Source organism: Gobio gobio (assembly GCF_949357685.1).
Source record: "Gobio gobio genome assembly, chromosome: 2".
Lineage (NCBI taxonomy): Eukaryota > Metazoa > Chordata > Actinopteri > Cypriniformes > Gobionidae > Gobio > Gobio gobio.
In genome coordinates this window covers 13,297,151-13,311,745 of record NC_137098.1, presented here as the reverse complement: position 1 = coordinate 13,311,745, position 14,595 = coordinate 13,297,151, and the positions used below count along the sequence as shown (strand labels likewise).

At 37.3% G+C, this 14,595-nt stretch overlaps 1 protein-coding gene across 2 annotated transcripts in view; it reads left to right on the top strand.

Moving 5' to 3' along the window:
* The first annotated feature begins 5,882 nt into the window (after window positions 1–5,882).
* The window catches only part of ccdc149a (coiled-coil domain containing 149a), a 28,328-nt gene continuing 19,615 nt past the window's right edge, over window positions 5,883–14,595 (top strand). For both annotated transcript variants that reach the window (XM_079811026.1, XM_079811025.1), the window contains exons 1-6: window positions 5,883–6,063; window positions 10,957–11,118; window positions 11,221–11,259; window positions 11,357–11,464; window positions 13,242–13,358; window positions 13,514–13,686. In XM_079811026.1, coding sequence (XP_079667152.1) covers window positions 6,013–6,063; window positions 10,957–11,118; window positions 11,221–11,259; window positions 11,357–11,464; window positions 13,242–13,358; window positions 13,514–13,686 — 650 coding nt within the window. In that variant the 5' untranslated portion in view covers window positions 5,883–6,012. The remainder of the gene's footprint in view (window positions 6,064–10,956; window positions 11,119–11,220; window positions 11,260–11,356; window positions 11,465–13,241; window positions 13,359–13,513; window positions 13,687–14,595) is intronic.

Sequence of the window (14,595 nt, the reverse complement as noted above, 5' to 3'; positions counted from 1 at the left end):
TAGCTAACATGGAAGTTAACAAGACATTTAAGCTGGGAAGTCTTAGTCTTGTTCTCAACCCCGAATTTCTGATTGCTAGAGGAAGTGATGGAACACAAGTTTTCCTTGGACTGAGGGATGACGGCACAGAGGTGGCTGTGAAACGAATGGATAAGTTTAATTACCAAGACCTCAAAAATGAGGAGGAATTTCTACGACATCCAGACCTTGAAAGTCCCTCCATTGTGCGATATGTGGACTTTGCAGAAGATGACCATTTTGGATACCTTGTTCTACAGCTTTGTGAGTACACACTAGAGGAATATATCCAAGAGCATTTACCAGATGATAGCACTGAGAGAAGTTCGGTTCTGAAGAAGCTGGTGAAGGAAGTTCTCTGCAGCTTACAGGTTTTACACCACCCGAAAACCAAAGTACTCCATCGGGACATCAAACCCCAGAATGTTCTGATTGGTAGGGGTTAAAACTGAGTTGCAACATCTGTGTAATAAAAATATCATCCCAATTTTCCCCCCTATAATAATGTGGACTTTCCATTCGTTACAGATATAAATGGAAAGGCTAAATTGGCTGATTTTGGCATAAGTCGCCGACTAAAACAGGGTGAAACCACTTTACGAACAAGAATAGCTGGAACTAGATGCTGGAAGGCGAAGGAGACCATAAAGGAGAAGGTCAACACTGGGTACAAGAGGAGCTCTGACATTCAGGTGTGTTTTCAATATTAATCAATTAAAGTGTATTTTGTCAGTCTACATTGCATTCATTAATTTGTTCATTTAACGTTGAAAGCAGAAAAAATAAGAATAAAAAAAATAAAAACAAACAAACAAATAAATAGATTTTGACATATTTCTCATCGGTTCTTCCTAAGTTCTGTGCAAGTCTGCTATATGGTTTGTGTCAAGCCATTCTTTAGTCTGGTTGTTTTATGAATAAGATGAAATGTAGTTGCAAAATCGCTTTAGAATCCTATAACTATAACAGTGGATGACTATTACTGATGATGACACGGTTTTATCTTTGGTTGAACAATCTACGGAAAGGGGCATTTTATGCTTGCCCACACCTGGAAATTGAATATTCAAGCTGTTTATCCATTTTCTATCCCTGAAGAAAAAATTAAAAAATTAACCTGAATGCTCATTTTTTTGTAGTTTTTTTTAAACAAAAAAGGTGCCATTTTCTGCTGTCAATTTTAAATAAAAAAATGATTGAATGTAACGTACACAGACCTGGTATTTACTAAAATTTCTGAATTCTGGTAACTGTAACTTGTTTGAAGGTTGCTGGGATGTTAGTGTACTACATTCTCTCTGGAGGGCACCATCCATTCGGTGAAGATGTTGATTGTGATTACAACATTTTACAAGGAAAATACTCACTGGAACATCTGGATGATGATGTAGCGAAGGATCTTGTCCAGTGGATGATCAATGAAAATCCAGAGCAGAGACCAACTGTGGAGGAAACCCTTGAACACCCCTTCTTCTGGACTGAGAAAAGGTACAATATGGTCTTGATGACATTTGACAGGTGGAATACAGTATGAAACTTGAATAAATGGGGTCCATGAGTCTTTAATCCCAATATATTCCTTTCAAGCCTAAAAACAATCTGTATTCAATCAACAATATGTTTTCAATCACAATTTTTTTTACATTATTAGAGACACTGTTTAGATGATAGCTGTCATGATATAGCTGATGAAATAGCTGACTGTATAATGTTTCTGAATTTGTCTCAGGAGAGTGCAGTATCTGAAAATATTGGGAGATGAGAAAGAGGCTTACAACTGCCGCAATGCAGATAGTGAGCTCCTTAATGCCACTGCAAAATACACAGAGGGGAAAAGCTTTTCTGAATGGAAATCTAAAGTAAGTGTAACCTCAATTCAGTCCACATAACTTATGAAAACATGCAAATTAAGAACTTTTGTCCTACAGTCTATATTCTTCTTTGACTGGTACTTCTTCAGACACATAGGAGCAACCTAAATTGAAAAAGCAATCCGAAAGACCTGCTATTATTGCCCAGATTAAGACATATTGACCTTGCTATTATTGTTAATATATTGTCAATATATTGTCACAGCTTTATGTTTTTTTTTATGTGTCTAAATATTGTTTTCTCAGTTCCCGTCTGAGCTTATCCTGAAACTGGATGGTAACAATAAAGCCTATCCTGAGAACACACTGGGCCTGCTGCGTTTCATACGCAACCTACATGTGCATTAGTGAGTTACAGGAATATTTTTTTTTTTATACCTTGGATAGCACTTTATACAAGACAACTTGCTTCAAAGCAGCTTTACAGTGGTAAACAGGAAAATAATGATTCAGTGATGGAAACAAAATTTAATTCTGCTGTAAAGCTCTAAAAACTTTTTTTTAGTAAAAAGACAATAGTAAACAGTTATTAGTCTGCTGAAATCAGTTCAGTTTTGATTCAGTTTGGTTTAAGTTAATCAATTATAGAAAGAGCTCAATTCATCTAGTAAGCAGTTCTGGAGAAAACAGTGAAGTCATCATCCAGCTTAGTTCAGTTCTCATTCAATAGTGTCAGTGCATTCAAGTCAATAATATTGCAGAATATAAAGGCCCTATCATACACCCGGCACGACGCAAGTGTTTTCTGCTAGTTTTAGCCAGACGCAGTTATCATTTTCATGTCCAGCGCCAAGGTTAAGTTCTCTGTCCAGACGAACGATCATGGTGTGTTTTAATTCCGGCCTGCATCACAAGTCAGATTGTGGATTGATGTCATTCAGAATATTTCATCCTGTTGCTTCTTCTTAAAGAAGGGGATACATTACGGGAGTATTAACTGACAACAAACTATTGAATTATGGAAAAGAAGTACACAACCTGAGCTGGTAATGTTTTTAAAATCCAAGCAAGGTACAAATAAAGTAAAGTGTTGTTTGTGTGATGTTCTGTCCACAGTAAAGAAGATGCTGGGAAAATCAACCTGATGACTTTATTCCCTGATCTTTTTGGGAGTGTGTACCTGTTTGCCAAGGAGAGAGGATGGAACGCCAGAGAAAGTGTCCGCATGGACATCAACTCTGCATTATGAATGTAGCCTAAATTTGTGATGAAATGTAATTTGAAATGTATATATTAAATTTAAATTGTAATATTTTGTAATTGCATGCAATTGACCTTATGGATCATGACAACTCTTCAGTGCTGGGAATCGTGCTTTGGTGGTATTTGTTGCTCTTAAGTGTTTTTGGAGAATAAATAATATTGACATGTATTCATTTATCACCATCACACCTTTTGACAACCCTTTGGACAGATTTAACATGAAGTAAATCGTTTTGGGTCAGCTTGGTTACATAATATATGGGTCGTTCCTGTTATACAGTGACTTTTCTGTCTTTATGATTTACTTACTCATATTTTCTATAAAATGAGTCACATATAAGAAATGGTTTAAATGATAAATTTAGGTCTTCTTTATCACTTAAACAGATATAATAGACACAAATACTAGTTTGTATTTTATACACCTTTTTATTGATCTATGCATTCAATTTTATCATGTCCTCAGTGCAAAGCAATCAACTTCCACAAGAACTATAAACTATGAAATGATAAAAATCTCAAAATATTTGTAGAATAGGCTAAACTACCTCTAGTTATACATATAAATCATGTGAAACTATAGTTATTTTTTTAACAATTGTCTTCATTTACTGCGTCCCTGAAGTCATCTTCCACCCTGTGTATTTCTCGACTTCCAAAAAAATACCAAAATTCCATTGAGACAATTTTCAGGAAATTTCATCATTTATTTTTCCTGCTGGAATTCAACCGTACAAAATTAAGTAAGCTTCAACTCTCACCTCTACCTTTTTTGTTTTTGTTTTTGAAATGTTATCCTGCTTGTTCCACTCTTAAAGTTCCACCCTGTTAGGCTCTGTTTTGAAGAATGTTTGTCCAGTCAAAAAAATGTAAAAACGTATCTGACATAGTTAAAAAAGTTGTGTTTATCTGTAGAAGGTTAGCTAGCTAAATGTTGATCACTCAAAGAGCTACGGCTAACTTAGCTTAAAATTGTTCACCCTGTTAGATCTATAAACCTAACAGGGTGGAAATTCTAATAGAATAAATCATATTTAGTGTATATTGTAAATTCTATATACACATATGTGTATATATAAATATTATATTTATATAAAACCACATTATATAGGTGCAGTTCCACACATTACTGATGGCAAACCATGCAGGACAATGATGGAAAACTCATCCACTGTTATGCTCCGTTCCACCGTGTTAGGCGAGTCATTTTTAAATAATAATTTGACAGCAACGTTTTTGCATACTTATGTTTTATTTTGGGAGGTGAGGATCATTAACAGCATATACAATATATGTTTTTGAACACATTTTTTTGTTATTATTTGCCATCCTGTTGGCAAAAATGGGTAAAGTACCTGTTCTAATCAAGACATTCTATTCATCAATAATAATATTTTTGTTATTGGTTCAAGAATAAAAAAAAAATACCATGATGGCATAAGGGACATATACTATCCAAGAACAACTTGTTGTTGTTTAACATTTACATTATTATCATTTTGTGATAACTATGTATATGTCCCTAACAGGGTGGAACACCTTCACGGCCAGTGTCTGAACAATAAATCTACTCATAATTATTCTTTTTTTAGTCCCTGAGCTTGACCAATATGTATTCCTACTAGTTAAACATCACTATTTTGGTAGAATGCTAAAAACATGAAAATCATGTAGTTTTTTCCCAACATTTATGAAGCCAAAATGTTACCGCATAACAGGAATGACCCATGTATGACAATTGCCAGAGGTGGACAGTATGTCTTTTTACTTTCTACTCAAGTAGCCTACATTTTTCAAGTAAATGTATTTTTTCAGTTTTTCTTTGGAAAACTTTTACTTCACTACATTCCAAAGCATGTTGTGCTTTTTACTGCACTACATTTAATAATTCAAAGTTTTTTTTGTTTTTTTTACCTTTAATACTTAATTGCATTAAAAAATTGTACTTTCTTACTTCTGTACTCAAGTAAAACTTAAAATTACTTTTACTTGAGTAAAAGTAAGAAAGTAGAACGAACATTTTAATGTAGTTAAGTATTAAATGATATTCAATATGAAACGTAGTGCAGTAAAAGGTACAATATTATGCTTTGCAATATTGTGAAATAAATGTTTCCCAAAGAAAAACACTCTGATAAAGTACAGACACTTGAAAACTGTACTTGAGTAGAAAGTAAAAAATAATTCACTACTGTCCACCAAGTAAAACTCCCCATCAAGAAATAATGCATGATATGCAATTTAATTAGGAAACAAATGAATTAACAAATTCATGTCGTGAAATTTTGTTGACTAAAATATTAATTGTTAAATAAATAATACAAATTTTATTAATTGTAATAAATAATACAAAATATTTGGAATCAGTGGTTGGACATTTGGAGGAACTATAATAACCAAATCAGCTTTTAAATCGGTTGACGACTTTGAGTGCAGCTGGATTCAAAGAGGTTTGTTATTCGAATAACATAGGCTATGTGTATACGGCTGTTATTGTGCAAATAATCTCTATACAAATATATAATGACTATTCAGCTGATTTAAAACAATGAACAAGTTAATCACTATTTTTCTCAATTTGTCTTTTTTGTGTCATACGATTCCCACAATTTGTGTTCGCCATCTACTGGTTGGACATGTACAATGCCTGTTTACAATAAAAAAAGAGAAATACACTTTTATTGCACATTGTTTCATAAATTCGCTACTAGATATTCACAGTTACTCGCCACGCCCTCACTGATATTCTGAACATCGCTGCTGGTTCAGTGTTTCACAAACCCGGATCTTGTGCACCAGCTGACCCAGAGTAAACACTGACTGAGAGGAAGGGTGAAGTTTCTGCTTCTCCATAAAGCTCGCCAAAATACAGGCTTTAGATTTGCACAACATTAAATATTATCACCAAACGCTGGAAGAGATGAACACGTCCAAAAGAAGTGAAAGTGACTGGCAAGGTTTAGTGAGCGAGGTGAGTGCTGCGTTACTAAAACACGGTGGTGATGATGATGATGACTGTTTCCATATGGCACTGCATCGCTGCCAAAACCACCTGAACTCAACAGTCCATAGATAGCACTCTGGAGTAAAGCGTTTGTTATATTACTCGTGCAATTTCAAACGGGCTTTGTAGTGAGGTTTAAGTTGAAAAGATGTCTGAATGTTACCTATAATGTTCAGTGCTCTCGACTTTAAAACCTAACCTAATATCTAGAAGCTAGGTTAAATGTGTTCGGTTGTAAATGAGTAAAACGTACCTGCTATAACCAGGGTTTTCAAGGCCATGGGAACCCTGTTTTTTTTTTTTTTAAAGAAAAAACCTGTTGTTGAGAGTATTAAAATTACAAATATCTTAATTTTCTAGTTGTTTTAGCTTATTATAATGCTTGTATTGTCTTATTTTAAATATGTTAAGGCCCCCTGGTGTAGAACCACTGGTGAAAAAGTGTTTTAAAGTGCCCCTATTATGCTATTTTAAAGGTTCTTAATTTTGTTTTGGAGGTCTCCAACAACAGGTTTACATGCATCAAAGGTTAAAAAAAACATAGGGTGCGTCTCCATCAGCTCCCTAGTTCAGTAGTCAGGGGCAGGACCCTGATCAGGGAGTGCCCTGCCCCTAAAAAGTCCCACAATGCACCACAAAACCCAGGGTGCATCGATGCTCACTATGTTCCCCTAACGGAAGTTCTGAAGCGCAAATCTTAAATCATGTAAGCCAACTCACTACACATAACGACTGACGACACGCAATATAATTTTACTTTTTTATTATTATATATTTTAGCATATACATCGTTAGACAGGTAATGAACACAATCTAGCTTACATTTATAATTTATTTAAGGCTGAAATGTTGCACGTATATGTAACAAGCAAAGTATATATACTCCATCCTTTATTTTTGCTCAAAGTAGTAAGAACGACAGTCAATCTGCATTAATAGGCACAGTTTGAGGTACAAGTGGCCCACCACAGCTGCTTTGCAGAAGTATTTCAGTGAGACAGTAATAACGTGACTTAGCCGGTTAGCCAGAAACGTACACAATATAAAATACAAAACTATGTATTTTGAACACACGGTAGAAAACGTATACATCAATAATTAATCTTACTTACAGGTTGTGATTCTGAGGAGCAAGCTGGTCCACATAAACTGGGTACTGACCCATCTTTCAGGGGCAAGTGTTTTGCAAATCCTGCATTAAACTCAAAATTTGAAAAGCAGTCTTCAGTAAAATGACGTGTTTGAGGGCGGGACAAGTTGTTTGCAGGTAGACAATGTCCAACATAAGCAGGCGTTACGCAAATGTCTTTTCTAGTGACGTCGAACCGTCACACAGTAGGATTCAAAATACAAACAACTCGTATAGGTGGTTAAGAGTCAGTTATTTCTTTTGAGAGACAATAACTTTATTTATCGTGCACTTTCGACATTACAACTTTGCAGAACGTTTATATTCACAAACAGCTACACACTGCATGAAAGGGAATAAAGTGAAAAACCATAATAGGGGACTTTAAAATATGGTAGCTGGTTTGCTGCTGATCCAAGGTGAACTGCCAGCTCTTACTAGTCTCACCAGCAGCTAATTGGTTACAGTAGAATATAGAAATAAATAGAATAGAGTAGAAATTAGTGACCACAAAGGACCAGCTAGAAACCATGTAAAAAGCTTCTGAAGTTGGTTTTCATTAAAGTTTTAGCAATTAGAATATGTTAGACTGAATGTGTTTTGTAATCTGTTCATACAAATTTTTATGTAACAACAGTTTCTCACTAAAAGTGCTTTAGTCATTATGACACTTGAATGCTGAATGCATTGAACGCTGTTAAACAATTTTTTTTAAATTTAACTTTTAACTGCCAGCACTATTAATGCATGATGATTAAATATTTAAAGCCTCATTATCATGCTTGTATTGTTGGTACTATTTTTGTGCCTCACCACACACGTACACTAGTTGAAATTTTGAAATAATTATGATTTATTTTTAATGTTTTTGAAAGAAGTCTCTTATTCTCACCAAGACTGCATTTATTCGATCAAAGATATAGTAAAACAGTAATATTGTGAAATATTACAATTTAAATAAACTGTTTTCTATTTGAATATACACTCACCTAAAGGATTATTAGGAACACCTGTTCAATCACATGGCAGTTGCTTCAATGCATTTAGGGGTGTGGTCCTGGTCAAGACAATCTCTTGAACTCCAAACTGAATGTCAGAATGGGAAAGAAAGGTGATTTTAAGCAATTTTGAGTGTGGCATGGTTGTTGGTGCCAGACGGGCCGGTCTGAGTATTTCACAATCTGCTCAGTTACTAGGATTTCGACGCACAACCATTTCTAGGGTTTACAAAGAATGGTGTGAAAAGGGAAAACAGTCCTGTGGGCGAAAATGCCTTGTTGATGCTAGAAGTCAGTGGAGAATGGGTCGACTGATTCAAGCTGATAGAAGAACAACTTTGTCTGAAATAACCACTTGTTACAACCGAGGTATGCAGCAAAGCATTTGTGAAGCCACAACACGCACAACCTTGAGGCGGATGGGCTACAACAGCAGAAGACCCCACCGGGTACCACTCATCTCCACTACAAATAGGAAAACGAGGCTACAATTTGCATGAGCTCAGCAAAATTGGACAGTTGAAGACTGGAAAAATGTTGCCTGGTCTGATGAGTCTCGATATCTGTTGAGACATTCAGATGGGAGAGTCAGAATTTGGTGTAAACAGAAAGAGAACATGGATCCATCATGCCTTGTTACCACTGTGCAGGCTGGTGGTGGTGGTGTAATGGTGTGGGGGATGTTTTCTTGGCACACTTTAGGCCCCTTAGTGCCAATTGGGCATCGTTTAAATGCCACTGCCTACCGGAGCATTGTTTCTGACCATGTCCATCCCTTTATGACCACCATGTACCCATCCTCTGATGGCTACTTCCAGCAGGATAATGCACCATGTCACAAAGCTTGAATCATTTCAAATTGGTTTCTTGAACATGACAATGAGTTCACTGTATTAAATGGCACCCACAGTCACAACCCAATAGAGCATCTTTGGGATGTGGTGGAACGGGAGCTTCGTGCCCTGGATGTGCATCCCACAAATCTCCATCAACTGCAAGATGCTATCCTATCAATATGGGCCAACATTTCTAAAGAATGCTTTCAGCACCTTGTTGAATCAATGCCACGTAGAATTAAGGCAGTTCTGAAGGCGAAAGGGGGTCAAACACAGTATTAGTATGGTGTTCCTAATAATCCTTTAGTTGAGTGTACACTATATTGACAAATGTTTTGGGACTTTAATGACATCCCATTCTTAATCCGTAGGGTTTAATATGGAGTTGGCCCACCCTTTGCAGCTACAACAGCTTCAACTCTTCTGGGAAGGTTTTCCACAAGAGGAGGTGTTAATTGGAATTTTTGACCATTCTTCTAGATGCGCATATGTGACGTCAGGCACTGATGTTGGACGAGAAGGCCTGGCTCGCAGTCTCCGCTCTAATTCATTCCAAAGGTGTTCTATTGGGTTGAGGTCAGGACTCTGTGCAGGCCAGTCAAGTTCCTCCACACCAAACTCGCTCATCCATGTCTTTATGGACCTTGCTTTGTGCACTGGTGCGCAGTCATGTTGGAACAGGCCATCCCCAAACTGTTCCCACAAAGTTGGGAGCATGAAATTGTCCAAAATGTCTTGGGATGCTGACGCATTAAGAGTTCCTTTCACTGGAACTAAGGGGCCAAGCCCAACCCCTGAAAAACAACCCCGCACCATAATCCCCCCTCCACCAAACTTTATACTTGGCACAATGCAGTCAGGCAAATACCGTTCTCCTGGCAACCGCCAAACCCAGACTCGTCCATCGGATTGCCAGACAGAGAACACCTCTCCACTGCTCTAGAGTCCAGTGGTGGCGTGCTTTACACCATTGCATCCGACCCTTTGCATTGCACTTGATGTAAGGCTTGGATGCAGCTGCTCAGCCATGGAAACCCATTCCATGAAGCTCTCTACATGCTGTTCTTGAGCTAATCTGAAGGCCACATGAAGTTTGGAGGTCTGTAGCGATTATCTCTACAGAAAGTTGGCGACTTCTGCGCACTGTGCGCCTCAGCATGCGCTGACCCCGCTCTGTGATTTTACATCTACCACTCCGTAGCTGAGTTGCTGTTATTCCCAATTGCTTCCACTTTGTTATAATACCACTAACAGTTGACCGTGGAATATTTAGTAGTGAGGAAATTTCACAAATGGACTTATTGCACAGGTGGCAACCTATCACGGTACCATGCTTGAATTCACTGAGCTCCTGAGAGCGACCCATTCTTTCACAAATGTTTGTAGAAGCGTCTGCATGCCTAGGCGCGTAATTTTATACAGCTTTGACCATGGAAGTGATTGGTACACCTGAATTCAAGGATTTGGAGGGGTTTCCCAATACTTTTGGCAATATAGTGTATTTTAAAATGCTATTTATTTCTGATGGCAAAACGGAATTTTCAGCATCATTACTCCACTCTTCAGTGTTACATGATCCTTCAGAAGTCACTTAAATATTCTGATTTGCTACTTAAGAAACATTTCTTTATTATTATCAATGCTGAAAACTGCTTCATATTTTTGTGGAAACTGTGATTCTTGATGTGACACTGAAAATTCAGCTTTGCCATAACATGATTGACATATTCAAATAGAAAAAAAGAGGTTATTTAAGTTGTAATAATATTTCAGAATATGACTTTTTACAGAATTTTTGATCAAATAAATACAGCCTTCATGAGAGACTTATTCAAAAACATTATTATTTCAAACTTTTGACCGGTAGTGTACAGGTCCACTTTCCTTGTTTCCGCAGTTCTTGATATGCAAACGTAAACTGGAGAGCAAGAAGGACGCACTTCTCATTCTGTCCAAAGAGCTGGACACCTGTCAGCAGGAGAGAGACCAGTACAGACTGATGGCCAACCAGCTGCGAGAGACACACCAGGGCTTGAAGAAGAAATACAGAGAACTAATTGTGTGTCATCTAAATGTTTACTATTCATTATTATTTATATTTAAATATGATGATCATTTCTTGGCTCTGTAGTTCATCAGAATGTTTTATAACGTATTTCAGGGTGGTGAATCTTCACTTCCCCCGGAAAAACGTAATCAGGTCAGTTGATTTATACATGATTGTGTTAACTTTTCAAGTTATTGCAGGTCATTACTTTTACTTTCTCTCTGCTTTTCTGTTTTTCCCTTTGTCTCAGGTGAATTTGGCTCAGTTGTTGATGGATTCAAGGGAGAGAAATAAGAAGCTAGTTGAAGAGGTGAAGGAACTGACTCAGAGACTCAGTGAGACCCAGGGAGACAATAAGGTACCCAAAATCCATTAAACTATTCAAAAATAGCTATGTTTGCATCCAAACTTGTGAATGAATGTTATTCAAAAAATTCTTCGGTCTTCGGACAAAATCAATTTTCCACAAAGTATCAAAAGTTACATCCAGTCATAAATAGCATGTCTGCTTATCAGTCTGTCATCCCTGAATATACTAGCCTAGAAATCTAGACGCACCCTAGCGCCAGCAAATCTAATTTGCAGCCAGGGTAGTCTAGCAACTCTCCGTTGGCTTGCGAGCTGGAAAAAACGAAATCTGGTTAGGCCAATCACATCGTGGATTAACATAAGTGCTACTTTTAACAGAGAAGCTGGCGAACAGCGGTCTTTCGAATCTGCTTTGGGCGTGACTCTGGAAGACTTGGAGTTAAGCTTTTCTTTGAGAAAAGAACAAAGAACGGCACTGGTGTCATTCTTAAGAAAGGAAGATGTGTTTTGAGTTTTGCCGACCGGATACAGCGAAAGTTTAATCTATCAACTAGCTCCGCTTCACCTTCTTCGTTGCTCTGGTTGGTTGTAGCGCTATCCAATTGCATGCAGAGGAATTTGAAAGACAACCGTTTATCCCGCCCCTCGGATTGAGCCCTGCCAATGGTGTGTTTCCAGAGTCAACATCTTGATGTGGGTCTGGCTTGTCAGGCTATGAACATACAATATGCAATGCAATAAATACAAAAGGTATTATGCATAATATATTTTTAATGTAAACTTTCTTTTAGTGCTGTCAATCGATTAAAAAATGTAACTAGATTATTCACACATTGTTCTGTTTAAAACACGTTTTTAATATATTTAATAATTTCACAGTAAATCACAAAATTAATGTAGAAAAAACAAAGACAGTCTATTTTAAATATTTGTTCAATGGCATCTTTTTATGAATGAAGGCCAGTTTCACTGATACTGATATCTCTCTGAAATTTCCCCCCTAATTTTAAACATTAATTATAGCCATTCAACATTACAGTGTAATAAGCTATGTTTCCATCCACCTATTTTTATGCGCATTTCGCAACGCGAGCATGCCGCCACTCGACTCTAGAGCAGTGGAGATGTGTTCTCTGGAGTGACCAATCACGCTTCTCTGTCTGGCAATCCCATGGACGAGTCTGGGTTTGGCGGTTTCCAGGAGAACAGTACTTGCCTGACTGCATTGTGCCAAGTGTAAAGTTTGGTGGAGGGGGGATTATGGTGTGGGGGTTGTTTTTCAGGGGTTTGGCTTGGTCCCTTAGTTCCAGTGAAAGGAACTCTTAATGCTTCAGCATACCAAGACGTTTTGGACAATTTCATGCTCCCAACTTTGTGGGAACAGTTTGGGGATGGCCCCTTCCTGTTCCAACATGACTGCGCACCAGTGCAGGGCAAGGTCCATAAAGACATGGATGAGCGAGTTTGGTGTGGAGGAACTTGACTGGCCTGCACACAGTCCTCAACTTAATAGAATACCTTTTGGATGAATTAGAGCGGAGACTGCAAGCCAGGCCTTCTCGTCCAACATCAGTGCCTGACCTCACAAATGGGCATCTAGAAGAATGGCCAAAAATTCCCATAAACACACTCCTAAACCTTATGGAAAGCCTTCCCAGAAGAGTTGAAGCTGTTATAGCTGCCAACTCCATTTCAAACCCTACAGATTAAGAATGGGATGTCATTAAATTTCAAGTACATGTAAAGGCAGGCGTCCCAAAACTTTTGGCAAATATAGTGTATGTGTTCTTCTCTCATCTCTGTTGTTATCTTCCCTTATACCATAGCTGTTAAGAATGACCATCACAAAACAAAGACTCGGGGATGATGAAGTCGGATTCAGACATTTCCCTGCTCATGAGCGCGAGGATCTGGTCAGGCAACTGGAGAAAGCAGCCCTGCATGTGCGTCTTTTAGTATTATATGATTCCCATTTTTATTTATTGCACTTCTCCAATTTTAGTTAATGAGAAAAACATATTCTAGTTATTTCTTGTGTTCAAATCCTATATTTTCACTATCATGACACTAAATCAAATATGGTGCTTTGTGTTTTAAGAGAGAAGAACTTGAACACAGTCTGAAGACGGTGAGCGACGAACTGCAGGATGTAAAGGCAGAGAGGACTGTGTTCAAGGAGAAAGCTGAACGTCTCAACCTCGAGCTGAACCACATCCTGGGAGGACAGGAGAAGCGCATCATCGATGTGGACGCCCTCTGCATGGAGAACAAGTTAGGCAGTGTTAATGTAGCTTGTCAGATCTTCATTATGTTTAATAATGCAGTGGTTCTCAATTTTTAACTCCAAGGCTCTCCATTGTCCACAACAATATTTGATGGCCCACCCATGCAGGCTAGGTTTCATCTACTTTTTGTTAAATTTGTATTTATTTACAGAGACTAAGTAAAATAATTATAATTAAAAATAAGTTACAGAATTCCAAATAAATATTATTTTTAAAATTCATTTTTACTCACAAATTTAACCAACTTTTCTAGATGTTTGGAATTTACTGAATACATAATTTAAAATATATTTTTGTACTAAATTTTTACCCGCTCTTTTTAACCAATAAATTTGACTTTTTCAGACATATGTAATTTACTGGATAATTATTTTTATTTTTATTTTATAAAAATGCATATGAACAAATAGTTCACCCAAAAAAGAAAATTGTCCTAATTTACTCAACCCTCAAGTTGTTTCAAACTTGTATAAAATTCTTTGTTACATTGAACACAAAAGAAGATATTTTGAAGAATATGGGTGACCAAACAATTGATGGGCCCCCGTTGACTTCCATAGTATGGGAAAAATACTATGGAAATCAGTGGGGTCCATCAACTGTTTGGTTACCCATATTCTTCAAAATATCTTCTGTGTTCAACGCAAGAAAGAAACTCATAATGGTTCGGAACAACTTGAGGGTGAGTAAATGATGTCAGATTTGTGGGCAAAGTATCTCTATAAAGGATTAGTTCACTTCAAAATGTCACCCCATCTCACCCAAGATGTTAATGTCTTTCTTCAGTCGAAAAGAAATTAAGTTTTTTGAGGAAAACATTCCAGGATTTTTCTCCACACAGTGGACTTCAATGGCAACCAAAATGTTGAATGTCCAAATCAATGCAGTTTCAAAG